Genomic DNA, 11,688 nt, shown 5'->3' with positions numbered 1-11,688 from the left:
TAAGTTTCGTACACGTGCTCTCTTGGTTACATATTTGGTAGGGTTTTCCCAGTTAGTTAGTTCTAGTGTAGACTTCACTGCGTCGACATCTACTCGGCATTGGGCCATAGATTTCTCTCTACACTCGTGGTTATCAAGTCAAGTTAGTGCGTGTGCAAATCAAAGTGAGTAATCTATTTATTGGTTTCTTAGGATAGTTTTTAGTTTTCATCGTTATTCGTTTCAGTATAGTTAAGTCCTTTTACTAGCTATAAATAGCCTTTATATCGCACTAAGTCGGTCAGTCGCCTTTATGTTCGACACTTCGTTACAGTTTTCTTTCCTCGCTAGCTAGGTTCATCTTATATCGTAATTACGTCCAAGATTAGTATCGTATAGCGTTATCCCTTTATAGTTTTGTGCTAGTTCACAGCGGATTATTGCGTTTCAAGCCAGAATAGAAGTAGTACATGCTACAGAATTTACCGCATTTTACTAGTTTCGTCGTTTATATCGTTTTATCCTCTTTGCTATAAAATATATTAGTTAAGTTAGCTTCTATTTTCATTATTGTATTTCAGTTCGAACCGGCATACGACATACGGTATACTACCCTACGGCATAATCAAGAATAAGTTCAAACACGTGGTTCGATTCACACGTAGTTATATGGAACTTTGATCTCAGTATCAATAAACTCTGTTTGTATCGTTGTCAAGAATTCTTGCTGAGTTCGATTTTATGCTGCGCACTTTTCTACCAATGTTATTCGTTTGGATCTTTGGCATTCAATATTCTGTCCATGTGAATTGACATTTAGTTCGAATTTGATTTGCCGTGAAGGAATTCGAAGAATTCGCTGACAAATCTTCACGCCAATCACTCCGAAGCACATTTGCGACAAGTTCTGGCATCTGTCAGCCAACTCAACCCAAGGTTGTCGTTTTGTTGTCTACCGCAATTAATCGGATTTATCGAGGATCTTAACAATGGCTTCCGCTAATCCGCTATCATCGATCGATCAATTAAAGGCCGCCCGCAGATTGGCAGAAACTAACGTGACGGAAACGGTCAATAAACTGAATGAGTTACTCGCTGCACGTGAGTCCACCGACATTGTTCAACAGGTCCAAATGGAGTTGGACGAAGTATTGGAACAATTCAAAATTGCTCACGAGGCTTACCACAACCAAATTAAATCTCAACCGGAAAGAGAAGAATCTGAAAATTATTACGCCTCGCTCCTGGAATTAGCTTCCGAGCTCGAGAGAGAGATTGCGTCATGGTTAATGGCACCTGACGCCCAAAGGTTGTTGACAGGTCAAAGAACCCAAATCCGCCCCGATGATTCGATAAGTAACGCCGGGTCACGCGCGTCCCTCCGTACGCGTTCTGCCGTCAGTTCAACAAGGAGTTCAGCCAGCGCAAAGGCAAAATCAGCGGCGCGAAAGGCAGCGCTCGAAGCAAGAGCCGCAAATCTTTCAAGCTTGCATGAGTTGCAGTTTGAGGAGCTAAAACTTCGACAAAGGAAAGCCAAAATAGAACTTCAAGCCGAAATAGCGGAAGCCGAGGCCGAGAGAAAAGTGTATGAAGAAATCGAAGCGGAAGCGGATGATACGAGAAAATCAATTATTCGCGGCGCACGTAACACCCACCAGCCAGATCAGTCAATTAGGCCTCCGACACAGGTCACGAATGCGTCTACGCCGCGAGAAGGAGTTCCTAAAGATTCTCATAAGCCTAGTGAAACCCCGATTAATTCGCATTCCGTTGAGCCTTACAATGAAGGATATCCAGACCCGCCACGTTTACCAATCAGCCTCCAAAATGGTAGCTTCCATGAGGAATCCTTTCATCGCCTCTTGGAAAGTCAAGAACAGCAAAATCGCGCTATGCAGCAGCTCGTACAGCAGCAACAACTAGGCGTGATGTCCCTTACGTTACCCCAACCGGATATGCAGGTCTTCAGTGGAGATCCGATCGACTATTGCGATTTCGTGCGTTCCTTCGAGAATCTCGTCGAAAGAAAAACTCCAAGTCCCAGCTCCCGTCTGTACTATCTGGTACAGTACACGTCTGGACCTGTGAAAGAACTGATGAAGAGCTGTCTATCAATGCGAGAAGAGGAAGGATACCTCGAAGCAAAACGATTGCTCCGAAATCGCTATGGCCAAAACTACAAAATAGCCGCGGCGCACGTGCAGAGACTTATCGGAGGTCCAGTCATCAAAGCCGAGGATGGCCAAGCGCTCCAGCAGTTCTCAATCCAATTAACAAGCTGTGTTAATACCCTCAGACAAATCGGGTACCTCAACAAGCTGGATAACCCAGATAACCTGAAAAAGATCATCGACAGACTTCCGTACGGCATTCGTTTGAAATGGCGCGATACCGTTGACCGCATTGTCGAGAAAGAAGAAAGGGATGTGACTGTTAAGGACATTATGGAGTTCGTGACAGCAAGAGCCAGAGCCGCCACCCATCCAGTATTCGGCAAGATCTTCAACGAGAACAAGGTGCGGCCTCCGAGTGGCAAACCCCAGAGGAAACCGCCAAAGTCGGGTGGTTTCTCGACCCTTGGGGAAGTGACACTTTCAAAGGCACCTATTGAGAAGCCTAAGCCCAAGTGTCTGCTCTGCCCTTCAAATCACTGGCTTTCACGCTGCGACAAGTTCCGAAAGCAGTCGCTTGATGAGAGGAAGAGGTTTATAGACCAAAAGAAACTCTGCAGTAACTGCCTTCATCCTGGCCATTTCGTTAGGGACTGCCCAAAGGAGAGTTTCTGTAGAGTTCAAGGATGCAGTGGAAAGCATTCTACCTTCCTCCATCCAAAAGACAGCACGAACGCCTCCACGACATTAACTGTAGCAGATAGTCCAAACGGGGACCAGGGCGAAACTGCTGAGCCAACGCCTGCCACTCCCAGTCCAGCTAGCAATGGCTACGTCCGGAACACTTATTCAACTTCAAGTTCTTCCGTCACTGGGCTCGCAATCGTCCCAGTCCGGGTTAAAGCCAAGGGCAAAGATAAGATGGTTCAGACATACGCGTTCCTTGATTCTGGGTCAAACACGTCCTTTTGCACCGAAGGCCTTCTGAGAAAGCTCAACCTCGAGGGAGCCAAGACAACGCTCTCGCTTACAACGTTGGAGGGCGAAAATGACCCAATCGAATGCTCCCTGGTCAGTCTGGAAGCCTTCCATCTAAGTGATAGCCTTGCGGTTCAGCTCCCGAAGGTCTACTCTAGACCAAGTCTGCCAATCCCTTCAGAGGCCATCGCCAAACAAGAGGATATTGACCGCTGGCCGTATCTAAAGGGAATCGATGTCGCACACATAGACGCCGAGATCGGTCTGTTAATCGGTAGTGACGTACCAGAAGCCTTTCAACCCAGAGAAATCCGACAAAGCGAGGATGGTGGTCCCTTCGCTACCCGAACAGTCTTAGGCTGGGTGTTCAATGGTCCATTGGGAAGACCGACAACCACCCAAGTGTCTACTGTGAACTTTCTACAAGCAAACAAAACCCTTGAAGAACGGTTTAAGGAGTTTTGCAATCAAGAATTCAACGACTCCCTGTACGAAACAAAAACGTCAATGTCGCTTAACGACCGCAAAGCTTTACATACCATGGAGGAAACGGTGAAGTTAGTCAACGGCCATTATGAAATGGCCCTACCATGGAAGTCTTCCCCACCACGCCTTCCAAACAACAGACCTTTAGCAGAACGTCGACTTAATCACCTGAAGAAGCGCCTGCTGAAGGAACCAATGGTCTATCAAAAGTACAAGACGTTCATGGACGACCTTCTGTCCAAAGACTACGCCAGGAAAGTAACAAGCCAGGAACTGGGACCTTTAAAAACCCACTGGTACCTCCCACATCACCCAGTGTTTAATCCCCAAAAGCCAGGAAAAATCAGGGTGGTGTTCGACTGCTCAGCAAAATGCCATGGGACCTCCTTAAACGACCAGCTGCTACAGGGGCCGGACCTAACCAATTCGCTCGTTGGTGTCCTCTCGAGATTCAGAGAAGAACGCATCGCCTTAATGTCGGACATCGAGGCGATGTTCCACCAAGTTAGAGTTCGCCCGAGCGATTGTGACGCCCTAAGGTTCCTGTGGTGGCCCGACGGCAACCTGGACAGCGAACCCGAAGAATATGAAATGAGAGTCCACTTGTTTGGAGGAACATCATCTCCCAGCTGCGCGAACTTCGCACTCAAGAAAACAGCCCAAGACAACGAGGCTGACTTCAACCCTGAAACCATTCAGACCGTGGAACGAAACTTCTATGTTGATGACTGCTTAAAGTCAGTTCCCACTGAAGACGCAGCTGTAACCCTCGCAGACCAGTTGCGAGAGCTCCTTACAAGAGGCGGATTCAAGCTTACCAAATGGTTGTCGAACTCGAAAAGAGTACTCGAGTCCTTGCCGGAGTCTGAAAGAGCTGCACAAGTTAAAGGGTTAGATTTCGACAAGCTGCCAGTTGAAAGAGCGTTAGGAGTGCAATGGAACGTGTCATCCGACACGTTTGGTTTCAGCATCATAGTTAAAGACAGACCTGCCACCAGGAGAGGCATACTATCCATCGTCAGCTCAGTGTACGACCCCCTGGGATTCGTCGCTCCATTCATTCTGAAAGCGAAACTTATCCTGCAAGACCTATGCCGTAATCAGTACGGCTGGGATGACAAGATTCCAGACGAATTCATTCATCGCTGGGAGGCATGGCTGCGGGAGCTACCCAAGCTAGAGCAGCTCACAGTTGACCGCTGTTTCAAGTCTCCAGAACTCGGTGGGATCGCCTCGTGCCAGCGGCACCACTTTTCTGATGCATCAAAACAGGGATACGGAGCAGCTACCTACCTCAGAATCACGGATGCAGGTGGAAACGTCAAATGCTCGTTCGTTATGGGAAAGGCCAGACTTGCGCCAATCAAACCAGTTACAGTTCCCCGAATGGAGTTATCAGCAGCCGTCGTTGCAACAAGACTAGAGAAAATGTCTCGAGGGGAATTAAGTCTACCAATCAATCAATCATTCTTCTGGACAGACAGCACCTGTGTCCTGCGTTACCTGGAAAATCAGGACAAGCGATTTCAAACTTTCGTCGCCAATCGGGTCGCGACGATACACGACGCGTCTTCTCCATCTCAGTGGAGATACGTCAACACCCAACTCAATCCAGCCGACGATGCTTCAAGAGGCGTGTCAGCAGACTCTCTTCAACGCTGGCTGCATGGTCCAGAATTCCTTAGTCAGCCCAGCGACACATGGCCAAAAAGACCTGCTGATATGAACACTACCATTCCCGATGACGACCCAGAAGTCAAGAAAGACTCAGTTACGTATTTGAGTCAAGTTACTGCTCGAGATCACACCTCAGAAATATTCGAACGGTTCTCATCTTGGGTCCATCTCAAGAAATTCGTAGCATGGATGCTGCGCTTCAAGTCAAACTTCTCTTGTTTGAGCAAGAAACGAAAGGCAGGAGAGCCGGTCAGCATTCAGTCAACCAGCACTGCCACGCCCATCACCATAGCAGAACTGAACAACGCCGAATTTGAAATCATCAAGTACGTTCAGAGCCAATGCTTCAAGGAAGAGCAAGATATTCTCAAACGAGTAAAACCACAGGGAACCCCGACAAGAAAGAACGGGCTAAAGAAATCCAGCAACATATTCAACCTTGACCCGATCCTGATGCGAGGTCTCATCCGAGTTGGTGGTCGTCTTCAGCGAGCGCCAATCAACACCGATGCAATGCATCCAGTGGTCCTTCCAAAGAAGCATCACGTGGTCAAGCTCATTATTCAGTACTACCATCTCATTTCTGGGCATTCGGGCCTAGAATACACACTGTCGCTCACAAGAGAGAGATACTGGATAATAAACGGAAGATCTACCGTGCGAAACGTTCTCAACGACTGCTTCAGCTGCCGTAAACGTCAGGCACCACTGGCCCAACAAAAAATGGCAAACCTACCCGAGGACAGAGTAACTCCCTCGAAACCGCCATTCACCTATACAGGGGTTGACTGCTTTGGACCGTTCGAAGTCCGACGCGGAAGGACTAAGGTCAAGCGTTATGGCGTGATATTCACGTGTCTCACACTCCGCGCAGTCCATATAGAGGTGGCATCATCACTGGACACAGAGTCTTTTATCAATGCCCTGCGCAGATTTATCGCAAGAAGAGGTCAACCAGAAGAGATGCGCTCAGACAACGGCGGAAACTTCGTGAAGGGAGAACGCGAACTACGAGAGGCAGTCAACGATTGGAACCACTCACAAATTCACGAATTTCTCCTCCAACGGAATGTCAAGTGGACGTTCAACCCACCTGCTGGCTCCCACCACGGCGGAGTATGGGAGCGATGTATACGAACGGTTCGCAAGGTCATGAAAGCGCTTATGAAAGAGCAAGTGCTGGACGACGAGGGCCTCAACACCCTGCTGTGTGAAGTGGAGGCTATAATCAACGGACGACCGATCACAAAGCTGTCAGACGACCCACGTGACCTAGAACCACTGACACCAAACCACCTGCTACTACTGAGGACAGGTCCTGTAGTCCCGCCCGGGAACTTCACGAAACATGATAACTACTACACTCGCAGATGGCGTCAAGTACAGTACTTGGCAGACATATTCTGGAAACGATGGGTTCGTGAATACCTCCCGTCGCTGCAGCAGAGACAGAAATGGACCAAACAGCAGAGAAACTTTGCAGAGGACGATCTTGTTCTGATATTGGATGAAAACAAGCCCCGCAACTCCTGGCCACTCGGTCGGATCCTGGAGGTACATGCCAGTCGTAACGATGGACTTGTACGTTCCGTCAAGGTGAAGACCAGTACATCCGAGCTTGTTCGACCCATCGACAAGATTGTGCTACTGGAGGCAGCTGCTGTATCAAGCAACAGTGACTAAGAACATTATGAACACTGATAATCTATCCTTATTGGTGGATTATGGAACTCTGTTAAACGATGTAATGTAATCAATCAATTAATTAATTACTAGTAGGTATAGTTTAGTTTACCTCGTGTTTCAAACCCTGCTTTCTTTCTTCTTGTAAAGGCTATCTGCAGTACCGCCTTTAAGGGGCCGGAATGTTGGTTTGAAACACGATGTTTTCGGTTTAGTAATTTCCGCGGGCTTTTGTTTCGGTAATGTTATCGTATTATTATCATTTTCTAGCTATGCGTTGTTATTTTTTAATCTACTGCGGTGAACCAGCCCTAGACTGTAATTTCCGTTAGGGAAATAGCCCAAACCGCTAAGTTTCGTACACGTGCTCTCTTGGTTACATATTTGGTAGGGTTTTCCCAGTTAGTTAGTTCTAGTGTAGACTTCACTGCGTCGACATCTACTCGGCATTGGGCCATAGATTTCTCTCTACACTCGTGGTTATCAAGTCAAGTTAGTGCGTGTGCAAATCAAAGTGAGTAATCTATTTATTGGTTTCTTAGGATAGTTTTTAGTTTTCATCGTTATTCGTTTCAGTATAGTTAAGTCCTTTTACTAGCTATAAATAGCCTTTATATCGCACTAAGTCGGTCAGTCGCCTTTATGTTCGACACTTCGTTACAGTTTTCTTTCCTCGCTAGCTAGGTTCATCTTATATCGTAATTACGTCCAAGATTAGTATCGTATAGCGTTATCCCTTTATAGTTTTGTGCTAGTTCACAGCGGATTATTGCGTTTCAAGCCAGAATAGAAGTAGTACATGCTACAGAATTTACCGCATTTTACTAGTTTCGTCGTTTATATCGTTTTATCCTCTTTGCTATAAAATATATTAGTTAAGTTAGCTTCTATTTTCATTATTGTATTTCAGTTCGAACCGGCATACGACATACGGTATACTACCCTACGGCATAATCAAGAATAAGTTCAAACACGTGGTTCGATTCACACGTAGTTATATGGAACTTTGATCTCAGTATCAATAAACTCTGTTTGTATCGTTGTCAAGAATTCTTGCTGAGTTCGATTTTATGCTGCGCACTTTTCTACCAATGTTATTCGTTTGGATCTTTGGCATTCAATATTCTGTCCATGTGAATTGACAGTTCAGTGCGTTCGAACAATGGTTCTGTCATCATTGCGAGGGCATTTTTGATGTCTAAAAGAGCTTCTGTCATCGCATCACAGCGGTCACATTAATCTGTATGTTGGTGGTCACAAAGAACCTGGAAATCCCGATCTCTGGGGTCACTCAAGGCGTACTGCCGGCAGTGGTCTGCGACACATGATTTTTTGGACACATGCACCTGTCATGTTATAAAATTCATTATTTATTTATTCTTCCTCTAACAGAAGCAGCTAATAGCAGTTAGTGTATCGCATCTTGATTCCCTCTTTCTCACAAACGCAGGACAAGCTCAAGACTAGATCATCAATTATCGTCTTTACCTAATGATTGATTGTATTTTTGTTTTAATTATCGATTCATTCATGGGCGTGATTTTCAAGGAGTCAGAGGTGGATGGGCGTTGTGAATGCAGCCTCGACCTGGTTTCCAGGGCTTCTCAGTCTCTAAGGGAAATGCCCTGGGAACGAGCTTGTTGCTGCCTGCGTTGTCTGATTTCGTTTGGTCTTATGCAAGCCTCTAGCCTGGCTTTGTCAGAAATCACGTCAAAATAATACAGCGTCTGATACACAAGCTAGTTGGATGGTTTAGGGGTCAATTAATGAAAACAAGAAGCCTATAAATAAAAATTGCAGGCTTTTCAGCACACCTTATTCAATACCGTCTTACCTTGTAGTCACTTTTCAGGTACTGCTTAGCAGACATGAGGCGTTCTCGTTGTTCTTTAGCCCAAGTCATTCCCATTAGATGGTCTCCCAAGCGTTTTGCTACATCGGTGAGATCCTCAAAGGCCTGAGCTCCTGCCGAACTAATATAGTCTAGACCTTGTAACGACTTTCTTGTGGAGGCTGCACAAACAGAAAGGATGTTTCAGAGTCCTGCGGCTGAGAGGGGTAAAATTGGATTCCTCTGCATATGCAAGGTATTGCTTTACGATGGACTCTGGGATTAACATACGAATAACGTTGGGAACTGTCACAACCTCATTTGTTGACAATGTGATGGTTTTCTCACCGAATGGCAAATCCTGGATTACGTGAGAACTAATAATGAAATCCAAGAAGTGATCCACCTGTGTGACTGACACGAACAATTTTGTGTGGGATGTCTGTGGTGGTGGAACACCTCTCCCGTGAAGCATTGTATGCTTTCTTGCAGTACTGAATCTGTATCTAGTAAGATCAGGTATCCATTTCTTCAGAGTTTGGAAAGTGACCTTGTCCGCCATTATCGAAAGAATCTGTCGCCGGGTGTCCCAAGCACTCGCATTACTGTAGCACTCTGTAAGGGCATTCATGAGCACGTTATCCACATCCTTTTCCTCGCTTTCACTGTCACTGGAGAATTGTTGATTCAAAGATGGAACAAGGGAATACCACAACTTTTCTGATTGTTTAGGCGCAACTTTCTCCAAGACAGCGCCTACTGCCTGTTGTGCCTTGCGAAGATGGCGACGACGCGTTCTTTCACTCGCTTCATCCCATGGAACAGTTACAGTATGCCTAACTGGGCTAACATTCCTGGTGTTTAAGAATTCGTTCAGTTTGGTCAGAGGCGTAGAGTCATCGAGCCTCGTGCTGCGGGAATCCCTTGTTACGTCAAGGCTGGACTGTAAAGGCAGATACAAGCTTCCCCCTGGCGTCTGGACGTTGGAACCAAAATACACGGAAGCCGGTGTACTTTGCGCCAGTGGGGAAGCCCCGATAAAATTTTCCTGCAATAAATGTATGATTGAAAACTTGCTTAATTAGTACATGTCATTGAACTAGCGTGAGGCCTTTATTGGGAAGGTCAATTTATTTTTGGGAAGTTTGGGGCTTGGTCCATAAACTTGCAAAAAAATAACTCGACTAAAGCCCGGTTTACGTTCCAGAAAATTTTCGGCACGGCTCGTGTGAAATTGGCACGGGTGCCCAAAAAGAGCTCGGCAAACTTTGTTTACACTACACCATTTTTACCGTATCAAAAATACCGTGCCAAAATTTTTGGGCCCGGGTAAGTTCTCTTATAGACATGCGCAGTTCAATTATAATGAAGAACGTCCGCGTGATTTTTTGTGGAGAATGAGCAGCCATCTGGAAAATACGTAAAAAAAACCGCTAGCCTATATGAATTGAGGCTCAAATTTGGCCCTTTAAAGTGTTTACACTACATGTTTTATCCGAACCGTGCCTATTTTTTCAGCACCCGTACCATTTTTACCCGTGCTCGGACTACCTCGCCGAAGGTCCCAGCACGGGTAAGAATTTTGTTTCGGCACGGATGAAATTTGGTACTGACAGGTTGTTTACACTGCAAATTTTATCCGAGCCGAACCTTTTTTTTTTTTACCTTTTTTTTTTTTTGGGACCCTTGCCAATTTCACCCGAGCCGTGCCAAAAAATTTCTGTTGTGTAAACCGGGCTTAATATTCCCAAATACGGCCGAACAAGTTAGTTCATTAAATTTCTTATCTTAATGACTCCTTTACAACAATGCAGCGATTCTCGGTAAGCGCGCACGCCAAAGTTAACATATATTTGCATTTTCCTGGCTGCTTTCGTGAAATTTTAAGTGAAATTATTCCCCAGACATAGAGGAAATATATTTGTACTTAAGAAGAGATTTTTGTCTTTTGTGAAATGTTTTGAAAAAGCAATTTACCGATTGTAACTATTTCTTAGCGATCCGTATTAGCAGAATTTGCACCGCTAAGGGGACCAAGCCCCTCGTGGACCAGTATGCAATATAATAAGTCCAATAAATATAGCTTCTTCTAATGTCTAGTATGGAAAAAAATCTCAGTTAATGTAACTTCCGTTTTACCGAATGAATCATTACTGAAAATCGTTTACACTTACCAGTGACATATTTCCCATGAGAATAACTTCGCTTTCGATACCAGGCAGCTGGGCCGCGGTCTTGTTTTCAGCTTTCCCAAGAAGCTTACGGCAATTAGAACACACTCCGGTGAAAGTGAAATGCTATTGCTTCAACCCATTTCAAACACGTGTCATCTACTTTTCATCTGTGCCCGGTGACCTCCCATGCTGACTGGTTATAATACATTGCCGTTGTAAGCATTACTACAAATGTACAGGCTGTATACTCCAAAATCATGCTAACGCTCATTTGTAGTTCCTGATAAAATCGGGTATCAAAAGCTCACTCTTCTCCCTTATCTTTAACGTAATTGTCGTAAAAAAGTCATGACTGACCTGCACCGACTGGAAGAAAAATTCCTGTCTCCTTCAAAACTATCTGCGACCCAGATTTGCTCAGTCCTCTCTCTGCTTTCGGTTTTTTAGCAAACGTTGCTTTGTGCATTGACAGGTTGACTGGTATGGAGCACTTAGGAGAACTGCGTTTCCAACTGACGCCCAGAGATGCACGATGTTGAGGACATATAATCCAATTTTCTACATTTCGGGGTGGTGCAAAGATTGACGCTCTCGCCAGTAAAAGCTCTGCTTCGTTTTCTATTCCGATAATGGAAAAGAATGACTTGTGTCTTGAAATGTCTCGATTGCAGCTAAGCAATGGAACCATTTCTACTGATCCAGTCCTGTCTTTCGTATCAAAACCGCAATGGCCCCCAGCAATGCCAAGAAATGAACACGTACTGTTCTC

General features: G+C 45.5%; 1 protein-coding gene across 1 annotated transcript; it reads left to right on the top strand.

Annotated features, from left to right (window-relative positions):
• Positions 1–560: 560 nt before the first annotated feature.
• Positions 561–8,025, top strand: LOC138010895 (uncharacterized). Its single transcript, XM_068857916.1, has 2 exons — positions 561–6,975; positions 7,825–8,025. Exon 1 carries the CDS (start codon positions 969–971, stop codon positions 6,912–6,914), a length of 5,946 nt encoding a protein of 1,981 aa, XP_068714017.1. The 5' UTR covers positions 561–968; the 3' UTR covers positions 6,915–6,975; positions 7,825–8,025.
• The last annotated feature ends 3,663 nt before the right edge of the window (positions 8,026–11,688 follow it).

The sequence above is a fragment of the Montipora foliosa genome, chromosome 7, assembly GCF_036669935.1.
Source record: "Montipora foliosa isolate CH-2021 chromosome 7, ASM3666993v2, whole genome shotgun sequence".
NCBI classification, from domain to species: domain Eukaryota; kingdom Metazoa; phylum Cnidaria; class Anthozoa; order Scleractinia; family Acroporidae; genus Montipora; species Montipora foliosa.
The sequence above is the reverse complement of the archived record's forward strand: the minus strand, read 5'-3'. Positions and strand labels throughout refer to the sequence as shown.

What these genes read in the sequence shown, in the direction of transcription:
- LOC138010895 (XM_068857916.1), top strand. Translation starts at nt 969, where the DNA reads ATGGCTTCCGCTAATCCGCTATCATCGATCGATCAATTAAAGGCCGCC.